The following is a 20077-nucleotide window of genomic DNA, read 5'->3' as shown; positions in this document are numbered from 1 at the left end:
AATTTTTTTGAAAACCTGGTCAAATTAGTTTAACTTTTTGTGATATCTTGACTGTTACTTTAAAAGGAGATTTCCACAAGTGTATACTTCTTGTGAGCTAACGTGTCTAGTTACACAAAAGGTATCTCCACAATTCCCAGTGCATTTGTCCTGTAAATTTGGTTTTTTTATTGGCTCATATTTCCTGGTAGAAGCTTAAATACTAGATTATTGCTTATATGCTGTTTGTAACTGTTAAGTATTGTTTTCTATATGAGGTAATGTGGAAAAAGTCATATGGGCGATAAAACTGACAGTCAAAATGTGTTGATTTGATTGAAAAAAGGCCATGCAATGGCTGAGTAATGTTATCCAGAGAGAAGCTGAACCACACAGATTAAGACTCGCACCCCAGCAAGAAGTCTTAGCTTTCAGGAGGGAAGAGGAGGAGAAGGTGGGCGGTGGGGGGGGGGTGCGTGGTGGAGTCAATGCATGCATAAAAATGAGAGACATTTTCCATCCACTAGAGGGTAGCAGTGAGTCAGCTCATGCAAAACTGGGGGGAAACCTAAAACTATGGAGAAAGGAAATACTGCAGATGCTGGAAATCTGTAATAAAAACAGAAAATGCTGGAGAAACTCAGCAGGTCAGGCAGCATCTGTGAAGAGAGAAACAGTGTTAACGTTTCAGGTCGATGACCTGTCGTCAGAACTGGAAAAAAGCAGGAAATGGAACAGATTTTTAAGCATGTGTAAGGGCTGGGAAAGGGGGGAGGGGATGAAAGAACAAAAGGGAAGGTCTGTGATAGGATAGAAGGCAGGAGAGGTTAAGAGACATTAAGAGAGATTCAAGGCAGAAGGAGATGGTAATGGGACAGGTTAAGAAAGAAAGGATGGCTCTAGATGGAGTGTGAATTGCACTGGCAGAAGGAAAGACAGCTGCCACATGGGAGGGAAGAAAAAAAGACACAGACAAAAAGACAGATGCTGCCTGACCTGCTGAGTATCTCCAGCATTTTCTGTGTTTATTTCTAAAACTATGGATGGTGTTTGAGCCTGACGACACAAGTGCTTATTTAATACCCTCAACAAGCTTATTTTATGTGAGTGACAACTGAAAATAACATTTCATTTGAGGGAATAACGTTATCTGCTTGAACAAAATTAAGCAGAGTTTGGTTATAAAAGTTCATTGAATCAACGGAAGCATTTACTCTAGGTTGTGAAATACTCGCCGCATTCAATGATGGTGATCTGCACATGTGTGGTGATGTAATTTCTGTAGTTATATTTCTCAATGATTTGATCTAAATTGATTCTTTATTACTAGATTGGCTTCTCTGTCTGCCCCGAATACAATGCGCATTGTTGTTTTGTTTTGTGCCGATGTGCACATTATCTTAACTGAGAGTGTCAATGCGAGGTTTGTCCTTGCAGGTAATGAATCGCGGAGAAGCCCATTTGGAGCTGAATGCTTTCAGGAGGAAGCATGACTGTACACTGGTTATATCAGGAGATTCTTTAGAGGTAAGGGCTTACCACGTCCCAAAGAATGTTGTAGAAAGACTATATGGAACCCTTGGACCTAGAAATTCATTAAGGCGCTGCCAGCTTTGCGCCCAGTTAACGCCTAAAGAGTGATTTTGCGCCAAAAATGAGTTTGCGCAGATATTCAGCGCAGCGGTATTGGCGGCGGTAGCCGTTAGTGCTGCGCCGGCACCGATGACGTCATCAGTGTGCGCAGTGCCCCGGTACCGGCCCGATCCCCATATTTAGTTGCGGTCGCCTCCTCCGAAGCGGCCGCAAACAGCGACCAGAAAACGGGGCCGTGCTGAATCCTTAGTGGGGCGCTTTAAAGGGGAAGGTGCGGCCGGCCGCTTTTTCGGCGGCCGCCTGCCCGCACCTCCTTCCCCGGCCTCCTCCTCCTCCACCCCCCCCCGCGGCATTGCCGGATGGATTGCGGGAGCCCGGCACTTCTCCGTTGTGCCGGGCTCTTTTGCCAGCACTTGCGATCGGGGCTCCGGCTGTTGCAGGCACCTCCCCCTTAAGAGAAGGAGGAGGCCTGCAGTACCGCAGCCTGCCGCTCCGCAGCGGCGCCAAGAGCGCTGATATTCAGTGTCAGCGCCCCAAGCGGAGGTGGGCACACCCTGGTATAGCGCCCGCTTCCGAATTGGGGCGCTAACAATGAATATCTGACGATCGCTATAGGCTTCCCGCCCAGCGCTAACTTCTGGGCACTAGCCAGCTGGCGGGGCCATAGTGAATTTCTAGACCTTGGTGTATTAGTCTAGTAATGAACTTTTGAGTTAGTAGCACTTTTTTTTTTAATCCTTCCTCATGAATAATAACTGCATAACTTCACTGTAGTTTATATTTAATAATTTTTACAGAATGCTCTCCTAACAAAGACCTAAAGGGCTGGATTTTCATTCAGGAGTCGGGTAGGAGGCAGGACTACAACTTTCGGGCTCAGCAGGCCAATTAAGGGTCACCCGGCAACAGGTGACGTCACAGACTGAAATTTCATCTGTCAAGAGGTTTTGACAGATGAAATATCAGCGTTTCACAGCTGTTTGAAGCTGTCAAACACTGACTGTCTTACTTCTAACCTGAGTCCTTCTCCACAGACTCAGTTAGAAATCTCTCCTGCACAGAAAGCTGAAGGCTGTCACTTTTGACAGTTCACAGCCTTTCTGTGCCGGTGAGATGAGGGACTCCCGAGACCTAAAGGAAGGAAGGCTGAAAAGGTAAGAAAAGGTCATTTAAACTTCTTTAAATACTTTAGACACACTTACCTTTGCACTCATGCACCCATCACTCACCTGAACACCAACATCTCGACCCCTCCAAGTCCTTCAACCCGACGGCCCGCCTCGCAAACTTGGCGTGGTTTGGAGCCGTCAGGAATCCCACACTTCAACATTAAAAATAGGGATTAGGCTAAAAACTGCCTGTTAACTACCTGTTAACAGGCAGTTAATTGGCACTAATCCCCTTCCCGCCTCAGGTAGGCGGGTCCCAGTGCGGGGCGGGTACCCGCCTCCTTTGAAACTGGCATGGAGGCGGGATGGGGTCGGGACCCCTGATTTTGGGATTTTAACCCCCCACACGCCTCCAATCCTGGCTCCACGGCCCAATGAAAATCCTGCCCATAGTATTTGGAATAATCGGATTGCCTTCAGTGTCGTCATAACTTTTACATTCACCTGAGACCATTCCATTAGATATTTACATTGCTTGATCCTGTTACTGTATATTCAGTGTTTTGTGTTCCAGGTCTACTAGTTCTGAGGGAGTTATACTCGGTCCAATTCTTTACGTCTGACTTCAAGCAGCTGATTTTAAACCATTATGTAAAGTGTTATTTAGCTTTTTCCCCCTCTTAACCGGGGCAAAACAGAAGACCAGTTCACAATGAAACTTGTTGAATTCTTAAGAATAAGAGAGTTAAATTGCTGACTTTAGGCAAGCCAACTTGTAAAATGAATCAATGTTTCTCTTGTATTTTTTCATAAAGTACTATAAATACAATTGTGAAAAACTAAATTAACTAATTGGGATAGATAGTTGAAAAGGAAAAAAACTGCAGGGCTGTGGGGAAAGGGTGGGGGAGTGGGACTAATTGGATAGCTCTCAAAGTGCCAGCAGAGGTACAATGGGCCGAATGGGCTGTGCTGTAAGATTCTATGAATTGCTCTATTCCCTGAACACTTGGTTGAATGTGATGTCAGGGTTACATGAAACGAGATGGTTGAGATTCATTGAAACAATTGAGTGAATTAACCGACCTGGATGCCTTTGAGTATGACCAATTGAAGTATAATTCTGAGATTATTCTTTAGTTGGAAAGGGTCAACTCCTGTGATCCTGACTCTCTGTACAAACTAAGATCTGTCACATGATAGAAAGGCAGCTTTCTCACAAACAAAATGACTACCTCCCCATTAACTTTCTAGAATTCGCTAAAGGAATCCTGCAAGGTAACAACAACTTGTATTTATATCGCACCTTTTAACATAGTAGAGCGGCCCAAGGTGTTTCACTAAAGCATTATCAGCCAAAATTTGACACCGAGCCACGTAAGGAGATATTGGGACCGGTGACCAAAAGCTTGGTCAAAGAGGTAGATTTTAAGGAGCGTCTTAAAGGAGGAGAGAGAGGTGGAGAGGTTTAGGGAGGGAATTCCAGAGCTTGGGGCCCAGGCAGCTGAAGGCATGGCCTCCAATGGAGGGGCCAAGGAAATTGGGGATGCGCAAGAGGCCAGAATTGGAGGAACACAGAGATCTAGGAGGGTTGTAGAGCTGGAGGAGGTTACAGAGATAGAAAGTGGCAAGACCAAGGTCTTGCAATGTGTTGAAAATGCACCACCTAGGGTTGAATGGGTGACACTGTTTTATTGATGAAACAACTGATTTAAGCTTGCACTTGAGGGCAACTATGCATCAATGAAAATAACTAGAAAGGGGCTCCTTTGTTCTAATAATGGTTTCTGCGTTGTCATTATAGAGCAGGCATGAATCTTTGTATATTTTGCACCGATCTATATTACTTGTATGTACTTTTTGAAATCTCAAACCAATCCACAGGCATTGAAATGTTAACAGCTCTCAGCACTGCAAGCATCAGCTCCAATAGTATGATGTGGTCATTCACAGGCTTGTCTGTCAGGAATCATTCTCTTCCTCTCTCGTGTTCCCTTGCGCACAATTCAGTATCAGCAACCCACATTTTCTGCTTCAGCACTCATGGTACATACCAAGAGCACATACTGGAAAATTCCACACCCAAGCCTGTGCTTCACGATGCTTAATTTCAATTTTTCTGATGTGCGCTAGAAGACTAGGCCAGTGTCTCTAATAAAGTTGTCGGGAACGTTGCTGACATGTATTTGACCTTGTTCTCGAGCTGCTTTCATTTATACCTCCTTAGGTTTGCCTGAAGTATTATGAGCATGAATTTGTGGAGCTTGCATGCCAGTGCCCAGCTGTTGTCTGCTGCAGATGTTCTCCCACGCAAAAGGCTCAAATTGTGAAGTTGTTGCAACAGCATACAGGCAAGCGCACATGTGCAATAGGTAAGCAGCAATCATTCTTCACTCTTTGCCTTTAAACTGTGAAGCAGAAATACAAATTCATGTCTTGATATCTTTGTGCGGCAGCCAGAGACGAAAAAAAAATCCATGCATTCGTCAAAACTTTGCTTGCCTACTTTGCAGTTAAGAATGACTTTTTTTGGTGTGATATTGTGATATTTTTCCATTTGATTCTTACTCCATGAATAAGAATATTCTTAAAATAATGCTACAGTACTGTTAATCTGCACCAATCTTGTGCCATCCAGCCAGGTAAAGTATTAAACTCTATATTCAAACCTTTGGAGAACTGGGACCATGAACGTGGGAGATTTGTTTCCCAAACGTGGTAGACTTATCAGAGAAAGGAATCATCCTTCCCTTTTATCAGTTTAAAAAATTAAAACCAATATAATCAGTTCTTTATTGTCTGTATTACTTGGCAATAGTGTACCCATCAGCAATCTCTGCTAGAAAATATTCAACTACATCAGTAATGGGGTTGAGAAATAACAAGTTAAAGGTTTATCCATGAGTTTATCTGTATTTTCAAATAATATTTGAATTTCTGTTGGTGCACCAAAGTTGTGCTTTATTTCCCCCTTTTATTGTTTGTGCAGATGTAACGTGTTTATAAATCCACTGGGTGGCGATGATGCTGTAGTACAGGGCAAGTGATCGAGAGCATGTCAGCAATTTAATCGTTGTCCATTCAAGGAGCGCTGTACAGTGTGCTTGGGAATTTGTTTTGTAGAGTTGCTGATAAGATTTTGAAGTTTAAAAAAATGGTCATCTGTTTAATTTGAAAACTGGCCAACAATTAATGATACAAAAGCAAAATACTGCTAAGCAGGAAATCTGAAATAAAAACAGAAAATGCTGTTAATACTCAGCAGGTCAGGTAGCATCTGTGGAGAGAGAAAACAGTTAATGTGTCAGGTCGGTAACCTTTTGTCAGAACAATTAATGATACCTAGCAGTTCTGTGCTCGCCTTCCATTAATTAGATTGGCCAGCAACATGACCGTTTCTGTTTTTAGATACTGGTTTGGTATATATAAATAAACCTTCATCATTCAAGATTAAGCCTACATGTGAACTAAATATTTTTTGTTTCACTTTTGAAACAGTTTAACTCTTTCCTTCAGGATAGTTTGATGTTTGTTCAATTATTTTTTTTATTATTATTAAGCAGCTAAGTGAAAGATTTACTTTATTGATGAATTGTTTTGCAGGTGATGGAGGTAATGACGTCAGCATGATCCAAGCAGCAGACTGTGGGATTGGAATTGTAGGAAAAGTAATGATCTCTTGTGTTTATACTTGTGGCACGCAATGTTTCACGTACAACTGAGCACGCAATGTTTCACGTACAACTGAGCTGATTAAATCATAGGTCGTAGTTGAAAACAAAAGTGCAGTGAATTTTTAAAAATATACATAACCAGCATCTATTAGGCATCCCATTTATCACCGAACTAAATGAATTGTGGCGAATATAATTTGAATGGGAATGATATAAACATGGCTATGTCACACAGAAAGTTCGAGTCCCAATCTTCACCGATGCCTATCTTGATACCTTATTGCACTGTAAATTTTACTGAGAATAACTACAGGAAACTCTCTTTTTACCGGCACCTAAATAACCGGAAATCTCTCTTAACCGGCAAAATTCAGGAGCAGGTTCAGGTAAGTTTTATTTCATATTAGTGGCCGTGTAACCGGGGTTCCCGTACCTGTTGCCATGCAACAGGGACGCCTGGATCTGTGGCCGTGTACGGGGCTCTCGTACCTTAGTAAGTACACCTCTCTGTAATCCGGACTTTTTGATCAACCGGCACCACGCCGGTCCCATCAGTGCCGGATAAAAAAGAGTTTCCTGTACACAGAATTACATACAATTTACAGCACAGAAACAGGCCATTCGACTCAACCGGTCTGTGCCGGTGTTTATGCTCCACATGAGCCTCCTCCCTCTCTATTTACTTCATCTCACCCTATCCTTTTATTCCTTTCTCCCTCGTGTTTATTTTGCTTCCCCTTAAGTGCATCTATGCTATTTGCCTCAAATACTCCCTGTGGTAGCGAGTTTCACATTCGAACCACTCTGAGTAAAGAAGTTCCTTCTGAATTCCTTTATAGGATTTATTAGTGACTATCTTATATGGCCCCTAGTTTTGGTCTCCCCCACAATTGGAAACATCTTCTCTACGTCTACCCTATCAAACCGCTTCATAACGATAAAGACCTCTAGAAAAAAGTAGGCTGAGGGGTGATCTGATAGAGTCCCAGCCTGTTCAATCTTTCCTGATGGTTTCAACCTCTCAGTTCTGGTATCATGCTTGTAAATCTTTTTTGCACCTTCTCCTGTGCCTCTGTATCCTTTTTATAATTGTCTCCCAAATGGGCAGCGGGGTCTTATGTATGTCATCGGACTGCAATTTGCGTATTTAAAAGGGCCCATCGCCTGAAGCAGGCGGACACTGTGGCCACCCAGTGGTAGGCCCCTTTAAGGACGGTGCTGGCTGGATTGGGAGCGGGAAATTTTCCCCGTGATCTTCGGGCAGCTTCCGCCCAGTGGAGCCACTGAAGATCTTCATCCATGTTGTCTACGTAACTGCAACCTAACATGGACTGGCACCCACAGCAGAGGAAAGAAGAGTATTGGGAGAGTGGAATGGATGTTTGCACCTTACAAGTTACTCTGAGATGTTTGTTGTTGTAAAATTACTTACTGTTAATTTTTTTTTTTTTATTCTGTTTTGGGACTGTTGTCGATGCCCTTCATTACCCATAAAGGCCCCAAAACTTCTGGTGCCTCACTTCTCCACCCACTAGTCTGCCCTGGCCCTAGACTCTGTGCAAATGACTGCAGGATCTGGCACATAGCGGGAAGAGGCAGGTTCTGGTGCCATTTCCAGCATTCCCGGGCCTCCACCCTGCAGAGGTCCAGGAATTCGGCAATGGCTCTTAATGCTCCATCAGGGGCATAGGCCATTCGGACAACAAGCTTCAAAACAGTTGCGATTTTAAAGTTTCCGTTTGCTTGCTTGGGAATCGTGCAGGCGTACTTTGTATTGGAAATGGAACTGCCGAGATTTCTGACGGATGAAATCAGCCTGTCAGTCCCACCTCTGATCATAATATCTGCACTGGGGCTTTAGGTGCAAGAGGTGTCCGCCCACACAACTGGTGACATCTCACCATGTTGAAAAAAGGGGCGGAGACCAAGTGAAACCAGGTCTTGCCCCAAATCTGACCCACCCACCTAGTTAGTGCTGCCACAGTGCCCTTCCAGGATCAGGAATTCCTATTACACTGAGGAGTTAACAACTGTGGTTTGGTCCTGTCTGTAAAGTAACCTAAAGATGATTGTGCAATTCTTTGCTCAATATATATTCTATATTTACCCGAGAAAGCAGCACGTGTACATTTTGCTCTCTACCGATGTTATCAAATAAGTCACAGTCATAACGGCACAGAAGGAGGCCATTCGGTCCATCGAGTCCGTGCCGGCTCTCTGTAGATCAATCCAGTCAGTCCCATTCCCCCGCTCTATCCCCGTAGCCCTGCAAGTTTATTTCCCTCAAGTGCCTATCCAGTCTCCCCTTGAAAACATTGAGTGTCTCCACTTCCACCACTTCCGTCGGCAGCGAGTTCCAGGTCCTCGCCACTCACTGCGTAAAATAATTTTTCCTCACATCCCCCCTGTATCTCTTGCCAAAAACCTTAAATCTGTGTCCCCTATTCCTTGTACCATTAACTAGTGGGAACAGCCTTTCCCCGTCTAGCCTATCCAAACCCGTCATAATCTTGTACACCTCGATCAAATCACCCCTCAACCTCCTTTGCTTTAATGAAAACAAATCCAGCTTCTCCAACCTGTCCTTGTAGCTAAGATCCCCCATCCCCGGAACCATTCTGGTAAATCTCCTCTGCACCCTCTCAAGGGCCTTCACATCCTTCCTAAAGTGTGGTGACCAGAACTGGACGCAATACTCCAGTTGTGGCCTAACCAGCGCTTTATAAAGCTTCAGCATAACTTCTCTACTTTTGTACTCAATACCCCTATTTATGAAGCCCAAGATCCCATATGCTTTGCTAACCACTCTCTCAATATGTCCCACCACCTTCAGGGACCTATGCACATTAACTCCCAGGTCCCTCTGTCCCTGCTCACTCTAAAACTGTGCCATTAAATGTATATTGCCTCTCCCTGTTCCTTCTGCCAAAATGCAACACCTCACATTTCTCCATTAAATTCCATCTGCCACTTGTCTGCTCATTCTGCAGTCGATTGGTATCATCCTCACTGTTTGCCACACCCCAACTTTGGTGTCATTAGCAAATTTAGAAATTCTACTCTATTCCAATGTCCAGGTCATTTTTTATATCAAAAAAAGCAGTGGCCCCAGCACACTGACCCTTGGGGAACACCACTGTCTACCATCCTCCAGTCTGAAAAACAGCCATTTACCACAACTCGCTGTTTTCTGTCCTTAAGCCAATTCCTTATCCAAGCTGCCACTGACCCACCTATTCCATGAGCCTCAGTTTTGTTAGCCAGCTTTCTATCAAGCACCTTCCTAAAATCCATGTAGACAACAGCCATTGCATTCCCTTCATCAATCCTCCTGTTACTTCATCAAAAAATTCAATTCGATTAGTCAAACACATTCTGCCTTTTACAAATCCGTGTTGGTTCTCCCTAATTAGCTTAAACCTCTCCAAGTGCTCGTTAATTTTTTCCTTGATTATTGTTTCTAAAACGTTACCCACCACTGATGTTAAACTGACCGGCCTGTAGTTACTAGGATTGTCCTTACACCCTTTCTTGAACAATGGTGTCACATTTGCCACTTTCCACTCCTCGGGCACCTCCCCCGCATCTAGGGAAGATTGGAAAATTATGGCAAGCCCTTCCGCTATCTTCTCCCCAATTTCTTTAGCAACCTGGGATGCAAGCCATCTGGACCAGGCGACTTATCCACTCTAAGCATACCCAGCCTTTCTAGTACATCCTGTCTATCAATTTTCACCCCTTCCATTGCTTCTACCTTTTCCACTTCTACCAATATTTTGTCAGCATCCACTTCTTTAGTAAACACCGATACAAAGTACTCATTGAGTATTCTAGCCTTGCCCTGCGCCTCTAAGCATATATCACCACCTTTGTCCCTAATAGGCCCTGACATGAATCTTGCCATTCATGTAGAAATGACTTATGGAATAATACTGAGCGGCCTGCTGGTGGTGCTGTCCAGGGAGAGTATAAATACTCTGGCATGGGCCCAGCTTGCTCAGGACATTTTGTAAACAGGAACTAGTGAAGGACAACTAGACCTCCATGTTGTGAAACAGTTGAGTAAAGCCTTGTTTAATACTCAGACCAAATGCCTAGTAGTTTTCTTGCGTCAATTTAATCAACTGGACCTGCTCCACGCTCGGAGTGGTTTTGGGAACAGACGGCTGCGTCTTAAACGGTAGAAGGGAACCAGAGGTAGTAATCAATCCATCATGGAGAAACTACTCCGACCCGCCCGTCTTGACCTGGATCGAATTCACCTACAACTGCTAAGGTATGGAAACACTGGTATCGTACCTTCAGCAACTACCTCGGGGTGTGTGGTGAGAATGTTCCTGATAAGTTAGGGATACCCCATTTTTTCGACAAGATCCAACCCCTGCTTCACTCGAAGTCATTTCCATTGGAGGCAACGGCTATTTCAGCTTTCGACCTCCTCAAGCAACAACTGGAAAAAGCCACGCTTCGTTCCATCGATGAAAATCTCCCTTTTGTGGTCGAGTGCGATGCACCGGAAGTGGTGATCTCGGCTACCTTGAATCAAGGTGGTCGACCCGTTGCATTTCTGTCCAGAACTTTGCAGGGTAGCGTGCTCCATTATCCTCCTGTCGAGAAGGAGGCTACGGCTATCATCGAAGCAGTACGTAAATGGGGTCATTTTCTCGCTCGTCGCCATTTCACGTTTATAACCGATTAGCACTCCATGGCCTTTATGCTGGATAACCGGAAACGCGCTAAGATCAAGAATAACAAAATACAGCTCTGGAGGATGGAATTGGCCACCTTTGGCTACACCATACATTATCAACCCGGCAAAGAGAATGTGGCCCCGGATGCCCTCACGCGTGCATTCTGCGCTTCCATGTCAACTTCGACTCTTACGGATCTTCATACTGACTTATGCCATCCTGGCGTTACCCATATGTTGCACTTTGTACGATCTAAAAATCTCCCATTTTCTACGGAAGACGTGAAAAGAACATGCTCCACTTGTAGAATTTGTGTGGAATTAAAACCGCAATTCTTCTGTCCGTCGGATGGCTCGCTCATAAACGCTACACAGCCTATGCAGCGACTCAGCATTGACTTTAAAGGGCTATTGCCTTCCTCAATGCGAAACACCTAGTTGGGCCAAGAACATATTGTTCAAGGAAATGCCCTTTTTGCTCCTCAACTCCATGGTGGACGAATATTCACGCTTTCCCTTTGCTTTCCCCTGTCCCAATATGCTTACTTCCACAGTGATCAAATGCCTCGATCAGGTCTTTTCCCTTTGCGGTATGGCCAATTTAATCCACTCTGATCGGGGTCCCTCCTTCATGTCAAGCGAACTCAAAAGTTATCTTTCCCAACGGGGAATCGCCACAAGTAAAATGACACCGTATCATCCTATTGGAAATGGACAGGTTGAGAGATAAAGCGCTATCACTTGGAACGCTGTTCATCTTGCACTGCGGTCACACAATCTACCAGACCAGCAGTGGGAAACTATGCTCCCTGACGCGTTGCATTCCATCAGGTCTCTTCTTTCTATATCCACCAATGTTACTCCTCATGAACGATTCTTCGGGTTCCAGCGTCGCTCCACTCATGGGACGTCCCTACCATCATGGTTGACAGCTCCCGGGCCCGTGCTGCTCCGAAGATTCGTCCGATCCTCCAAGAGTGATCCCCTCGTCGACGAGGTGGAACTAACGGACGCCAATCCTACATACGCATACGTGCGGTACCCTGATGGCTGGGAGTTCACAGTTTCACTTCGGGATCTGGCTCCCTGTCCAACCGGTCCCACGGACCCAATCGATAGGGGGATCCGTATCAACGCGCCGATACTCTGTGCTCCTCCGAGGATGACGCCCTACCCGGGACATCAAGGGTTCTGCCAGCTACTCCGCCGGATCAACCTGGGGAACAGAGAGCTCCCTGCAGGATGGCCACCCGAAGCCAGGACGCCGGTCAATCACCGGCTACTGAGCAGGATGAAGTCAGCTCTGCACCTGTGGGTACCTGCACCCGGAGTCACGATCTCCCCAGTCCCCCTCAGGCCGATCAAGGCGACACGGGCCCTGCCAGCCCGCCGTTACGAACCAAGCGACCCAGGGACCAAGACACAGTCCGAGGAGACGTGCCTTCCTGCCACAAGCGGAGATCCAAACGACTGCGGCTATTCGTAGTCCGACTAATTAGCTAGAAGTAAGTCGCCGGACTTCCAATCCCTCAGGCGGGAAGAATGACATGCACCTTGCCATTCATGTAGAAATGACTTATGGAATAATACTAAGCGGCCTGCTGGTGGCACTGTCCAGGGAGAGTATAAATACTCTGGCATGAGCCCAGCTTGCTCAGGACATTTTTGTAAACAGGAACTAGTGAAGGACAACTAGACCTCCATGTTGTGAAACAGTTGATTGAAGCCTTGTTTAATACTCAGACCAAATGCCTAGTAGTTTTCTTACATCAGGCCCCACCCCGCCTCTTACTACCCACTTACTGTTTACATGCCGGTAGAAGATTTTTGGGTTCCCTTTTATGTTAACCGCCATTCTACTCTCATATTCTCTCTTTGCCAATCTTATTTTCATCTTCACTTCCCCTCTCAACTTACTGTATTTCGTCTGGTTCTCCCTTGAAGAATTCACCTGACATGCATCATACACTTTTTTGTTTCATCATCATCTCTATCTCCCACGTCATCCAAGGAGCCCTTGCTTTGGTTCCCTTACCCTTTCCTCTTGTTGGAATGTACCTAGCCTGTACTTGGAACATCTCCTCCTTAAAGATCACCCATTGTTCCGTTACTGTTTTTCCTGTCAGTCTTTGGTTCCATTTTACCCTGGCTAGATCCTTTCGCATCGCATTGAAGTTAGCCCTATTCCAGTTTAGAAGTTACACTCTAGATTGTTCCTTGCTCCTCTTCATAGCTAATCTAAATCTTATGATACGATGATCACTCGTACCCAAGTGTTCTCCCACAGACACTTGGTCGACCTGGCCCACCTCATTTCCCAGCACCGGATCCAGCAATGCCTCCTTCCTAGTTGGGCCAAGAACATATTGTTCAAGGAAATGCCCTTTTTGCTCCTCAACTCTAACCAAATGGATTCTGTCCTTGTCCCCTCAAGAACACCCTCCCTTTCCAACACTACAATGTCTTCCTTAATCAGCACTACCACCCCACCTTTTTTTTCCTTCCCTATCTTTTCTGAATACCTTGTACCCTCGAATATTAAGTGCCCAGTCCTCACCGTTTTTAAGCCACGTTTCCGTTATTGCCACAATATCATATTGCCACACGGCTAATTATGCTTGTAGCTCACCAACCTTATTCACCACACTTTGTGCGTTTACGTACATGAATTCTAAACCCATTTTTGAATTTTTCATAGCCTCCACTCTATCCAGGCCCCTCCTAATTTTATACGCCTCAATTAAGTCTCCCCTCAGCCACCTCTGCTCCAAAGAAAACAACCCCAGCCTATCCAATCTTTCTTCATAGCTAAAATTCTCCAGTCCTGGCAACATTCTCGTAAATCTCCTCTGTACCCACTCTAGTGCAATCGCATCTTTCCTGTAATGTGGTGACCAGACTTGTACGCAGTATTTTAGCTGTGGTCCAACTAGTGTTTTATACAGTTCAGACATAACCTCCCTGCTCTGATAGCCTATGCCTCAGCTAATAAAGGAAAGTGTCCCATATGCCTTCTTAACCAGTATCTACCTGTCCTGCTACCTTCTCAGTGTCCTACCATTTGTTGTGTATTCCCTTGCCTTGTTAGCCCTCCCCAAATACATCACCTCACACTTCTCCAGATTGAATTCCATTTGCCACTTTTCTGCCCATCTGACCAGTCCATTGATATCTCCCTGCAGTCTACAGCTTTCTTCCTCACGATCAACCACATGACCAGTTTTTGTATCATCTGCAAACTTCTTAATCATGCCCCCTACATTGAAGTCCGTGTGAGCATAAAGCGGAGAAACACAAAAAAATCACGACAGTTTTAACCATGAAATGTTTTTATTTAAAGACTGTAAACTTTGGGGGGAAAAATAGTCAAGATTTTCTTCTAATAGCATGATTTCATTATTGCAAATGTTTACTTGTGACTGTGATAGAGCAGCTTTTTAAATTAACATGTTTTCTTATTTTTATAGCTTTATTTTTATTTATTTTTTAAATCTAGGAAGGTAAACAGGCGTCTTTGGCAGCAGACTTTTCCATCACTCAGTTTAAGCACATCGGCAGGCTACTGATGGTGCACGGTCGCAACAGTTACAAGCGATCAGCTGCACTTGGCCAGTTTGTCATCCACCGGGGCCTTATCATCTCCACTATGCAGGTAATTGCATGCTTGCTTTCTTTAAAAGGCCAAGGCCCACAGTGGGCGATAACACAAAGATTGAAACAAGTGAAACAGAAGAGGACGTAAATCAGGAGGTGGTGAATAGATGGTGCAAAGTTTGGGTTTTAACAGCTTAAAGATTAAAGAAAGACTGACTGCTGGAGGTAGAACATAAGAAATAGGAGCAGGAGTCGGCCATTTGGCCCCTCGAGCCTGCTCCGCCATTCAATAAGATCATGGCTGATCATAGACCTCAACTCCACTTTCCTGCCCGATCCCCATATCCCTTGAATCCATTAGAGTCCAAAAATCTATCTATCTCAGTCCAACTCCAGCATCTCCACACCTTGAATATACTCCACCATTCAGCATCCACAATCCTCTGCGTTAGAGAATTCCAAAGATTCACAACCCTCTGAGTGAAGAAATTCCTCCTCATCTCTGTGCTAAATGGCTGACCCCTTATCCTGAGACTATGCCCCCTAGTTCTAGCCTCTCCAGCCAGGAGAAACAGCCTCTCAGCAACTGCACTGTCAAGCCCTCTCAGAATATTGCATGTTTCAATGAGATCACCTCTCATTCTTCTAAACTCCAGAGAGTATAGGCCCATTCTACTCAATAAATAACTGTTCCACACTGGAACTCCTGGGAAAGAGCGAGTCCAAGCTGTGCAATGAGTCTTGACTTGAACATCATATAAATGCAGGTAGGAGGAAGAGAATGTATGACGACATATCTGCAGCTTAAAGGAGCAACAAGAGGAAAGTTCCGTGAAACACTAAGCACTGTGGTATCAATTAAAGAGTTAAGAAAGGATGTGATTGAGAGAGGTTGAATGCTAGAGGTGGAAAAGGGATCACTTATCAAATGACAAATCTTTTCTTGCATCTTGCCCAGGAATGGGAAAGAGGTATCAGAAGAACTTTCCCAGATACAAGAGCCACATTCAGTTCTGGGACTGATTTAAACTTTGTAGAGAGTTCCTGATGGGGTAAAGAAAGTGTTTTGTATGAAAGAGGAAACCGAAAATATTGGAGGCAGATTTAGCAATGAAGGCGATGTGGGAGCAATGTTCCCTTTTAAGCTGCGCGACTGCAGAGCACTCCAGGAGTCCCAGGCAGCCGGTGAGCCGGCTTTTAAATTGAAAAAAACGGCGCATGCGCGGACTTTGGGCCGTGCAGCCCGTTAAAAAAAAATTACGGGGAACATTTTATGGGAGTTATGTTTGAGGTCAGAGGGCATAGTGAGGCTCCACCCTTAGTCTTTTTTCATCTAAGGTTGTAGGAATAAAGGGTTGAGATTTAAATTTATTTCTATGCAAGATGCCTAATTTGGCTCTTGAATCTTCCTACAGAAATAGATTGAGTTAGAAAGACTCATTCAACTGTTGGCTCAACTGTTGGCAAGACATGAAAGGCTATTTGCAAGCCAGTTTGACATGCAACTAAAATATTTTAGATGTCTTCTGTTTATCAAGGATAACCGTCAATGTTAACAGTTAAGTTAAATCATCACAACTTAACAATAACTTGGTTTCATAATTGCATGGACTGCGTTTGTTTTAACATAGCATAACTCGGTTCAAATTTATAGTTCAGTTGCATCTTCCTCTGTGCTGGTTCTGCCGGGTTGTTAGGACATGGAATTTCCTACCAGAAACAATGGTAGAAGCAAAATACATGTAGCTTTTAAAGGAAGATATTTGTAAAATATATTTTTTTAATGGTATAGGTAAGGGCGGGGAAAATGAATACCTCTTTGAAAGCCAATGCAGATACCATGAGCCAAATGATTATCTTCCGTGCTGAAAATGCGATGATTTTGGATGCATAATATAGGCCAGTGGAATGGCCCTACCAAAAATAACAGTGTCAATTATGGAATAGGCTACAACGTTCAAGGTGATTGATAATTTGAGAGTGAACTGCTTCCATAACTTTAGAAAGTACAGATTAAAGAGCAGTACTTGGAAGGAAAAGAGGGATCGTTTTTTGTAGGAATAGGGTGCACACAAGCAATTTTCCAAGGAGAAGGAAAGATGCACTGGGAGATTGAAGAGATGATTTAGGACACAAAGGCAAATACTTCTGAGAAAGATGGAAGAAATGCCATTGGGGCCAGAGATTTTATTGGAATCCAGGAAGCAGAAGATTCAATATACCTGGCAGGGTCAAGCCTTGATGTTGGTTCTAATGAAAAAATGGAATGGAGCAACAGAGGGAGCTTCTTAACAAGGTCATCAAGATTAGAGTTGAAGGGGGAAAAAATGAACCACGAAGATCTGATTTCCCTTTAGGAGAACAAGCATCTCAATCATGAATACAGCTTAGAGTTTGAAAGAAGGATTCACTTAAGTTGTGTGTGTCAGTTTTGGTGATGAGACTGGAAGGAGTGGCTGATGGAAGGGCAGAATGAAAACTTGCTTTCAATAAACTTGCTTTTAGCAGCTTTAATAGTGGATATACAAGAGGGTACGAGCAGAGATGACGTTGTCTTGGGATGCCTCAGACTGATTAAGATGCCAGATGCAATAAGTAGATTTTTTGAGACAGTAGATTGGCAGGTAAGATTGAACCCAAGTGCAATATCAGATCTGACAGAAGGGAAAAAATGAGGTATGAAACCTTCCATCAATTACTTCACCGGCACAGATAGAAGGATGAGAAAACCAGCAGGGAAGAGTGACAAAGAATTTTCAACGATTGATATGACTGTGGCCATAAGAGCCCACTGACAAACCGATGTAGTGTGAGGATTAAGAGCGGAGATCTCTAAGACTATCTTCATTATTTGATTGAGGGATATGGGTAGGGTGATTAACGAGCTGTTTGAGATCATTTAGGAAAGGAAAGGACTCTGATCAGTAGTAAAGAAAAAACAGAGCCATGATAAATTAAGGTCACCAAGAATGCTGATCTAAACTAACACAAGTGCATTACAGAGGGAATGCTGCATTGTACGGTACAGAAGTACCGTCTTCCAAATGGGACATTAAACCAGGGCCCCGCCTATTCAGTCAAATGGTTGTAAAGATTCCATGGCATTTTTTTTGAAGAATGTGGAGTCCTCCTGGTGCCTTGGCCAACATTTCCCCCCTCAAACACTACTACCCAAAACAGAATATCTGGCCCTTTGTTGTTTGTAGGACCTTGCTGTGTGCAAAATTGGTTCCTATGTCTCTCTACATTAGTGACTGCACTTCAAAAGTAATCCATTGGTTGTAAAACACTATGGAACATCCTGAGGACACGGTATGGCACGGTGCTATATAAGTACAATTTTTTTTCTTTCAGTAGAGCGGAAGATAGAGTTGATGGATTTGATTTTGTGTGACATACATGATCAAGGTTCGGATGGCAATAATTTAAGTGAGGTGAGGGGGAAGAGTTTTGCTGACAGGAGTCAAAGTCACGTACTGCAAGGGAGCAGCAGAGATGTTTGGATGAACATCATTTAATTTTGGAAGCTGGAACAAGAAGTGTAAAAGGGAAACTGAAAAGCGGAAGTTAAACTTAAAGGTGAAACTAGAAGACCAGGTAGCTGAGAGCAAACCCTACCAAATACGTCATGGGAAAGGTGGAGCCTTACTCTCCTCTATGCTGCCAAGCTTTGCATGGTCCCCACAAGGCTATCAAGTAATAACCTTTGTTGCTGTTGCTTCAGCCAGTTGGAAGCGCCTTCTCGTGATGCAGCAAAGCTATGGAAACATTGTGAAACTGGTTTGATGCACAAAGGGACATTTTGTACCTTTTTTTTTAACTAAAAGGCTCCATTTTAATTGTGAATGAGGCAAAATTTATGCATTTGTAAATCAACCCAAAATAACTGCATTTTGTTATTTTGACATTACTGTATGTCACTAGCCAAAATTTCTTTTTAAAGGCTGCATTGAGCGCACCCGTAATACAGCCTTCACCATCCTTTACATGTAAACGTGTCTAGATTTAATTTGTGTCCAGCTGATTAACTTTGTAGGGACTAGAATCCATATTCATTTTAAAGATTGTCACTTAGTTTGTGCCTCAGTTACAAGTGGGAATGTTGCATATGGGAATTTACTTCCTCAGGTGGGTTCTTACTGTGTGCAAATTACAGTATTAATGTGCTGCCATGTTTGGTTGTATAACATCATGACTACACTTCAAAACGAATTCACTGGCTTTTCATATTTCTCTCCTGATAGTTTTATCCAGTGAACCATCACATTATGGGTACTGAACCAGACAGACCAGTGTTTTGTCCCTTCATTTCAGCAGCCATTTGAGGACTGTGGTAACATTTCTGGACCAAAATAAAATGAGATGACAGATTTAGATTTTTATCAGCCATAGCCTGTTTTGATCAGCAATCTCCTTTATGGGTCTGCTGCATGCTCCTGAACCAGATGTCATGATGTGATGCATGGAACCAGCTCAATATCAAACTGCATGGCTGCCTGCTGTGTGCAATTTCACCATGATGTGATGTTCCCAGGCCCAACCCCTGAATTATTCTCCAAAGGGCTTACACAGAACAAAACGGCAGTATGAATTGGGGAGAGTGACCACACTGAGCTCACCCGACACAGGAACAAATAAAAAAAAATTAAAAACCACAAGTACAGGAAACTTTGTGCTATCCGGCACCCACGGGACCGAGCTGCTGCCGTTGCCTCAAAACTGCCGTACTCTCCAGAGTTAATGTTGAGAGATACGGAGATTCTTATCTCCATATTTGACAACAAACACTGTTGCTTAGCAACAGCTTCTAAACACTCGGGTGTGGCCCTAAAGCTCTATAGCTGAAGCTGTTGCTATAGCTACAGACCTTGCACAGCTTGACTGTTCAAACAAAGCAAAAAAAACAAACAAAAAGAATAAAAAACGGCGGCTGATTTTTGCTGGTGGCTCCAGATTGCCGGATAGCTCACCTCCGGATAGCACAAAGTTTCCTGTATTAAAAATGTCTGTTGTCGTTCTGAACCACATGCCAAAACATGAGAAACAGCATCCAAGGGTCGGGGTTCCCTACAATTTCCCCTCACTCCTATGCGTAGATACCCGCTCTCTGCTCAGTACCTCTCCACAGAAGCACTGCTGAGATGGAGACTGATGAAACTTGCTTCCCATCTCCATTGTGGCACAGTGCCTTTGTACAACTTGATGTGGCGCTGCATGCACTGCGGTGGCCAATATTACTTGTAACTGGATATCTACCATTTCCAGTAATAACCCCTCCCCCACCCCTCACACCTTTAATTATTTATAACTTTAAAGATAATATCTTGAAGCACCAGTCCTTCAAAACTGAAGACATAATTTGACACTATGTAAATTCTTTTTTTTTGAATGACATCCTATGAGTTTTCAAGTGCTTGCAAAAGAGATGTCAAATGAGA

The 20077-nt window shown here is 43.9% G+C and overlaps 1 protein-coding gene across 2 annotated transcripts in view; it reads left to right on the top strand.

The window, feature by feature from the left end:
- The window catches only part of atp9b (ATPase phospholipid transporting 9B), a 361204-nt gene that overhangs the window by 323479 nt on the left and 17648 nt on the right, over positions 1-20077 (top strand). For both annotated transcript variants that reach the window (XM_085993631.1, XM_085993632.1), the window contains exons 21-24: positions 1417-1506; positions 4909-5053; positions 6285-6349; positions 14542-14697. In XM_085993631.1, the coding sequence (XP_085849757.1) occupies positions 1417-1506; positions 4909-5053; positions 6285-6349; positions 14542-14697 (456 nt within the window). The remainder of the gene's footprint in view (positions 1-1416; positions 1507-4908; positions 5054-6284; positions 6350-14541; positions 14698-20077) is intronic.

The sequence above is a fragment of the Somniosus microcephalus genome, chromosome 7 (genome assembly GCF_052327205.1).
Source record: "Somniosus microcephalus isolate GS21.2 chromosome 7, FLI_Smic_1.0, whole genome shotgun sequence".
NCBI classification, from domain to species: Eukaryota; Metazoa; Chordata; class Chondrichthyes; order Squaliformes; family Somniosidae; genus Somniosus; species Somniosus microcephalus.
The sequence above is the reverse complement of the archived record's forward strand: the minus strand, read 5'-3'. Positions and strand labels throughout refer to the sequence as shown.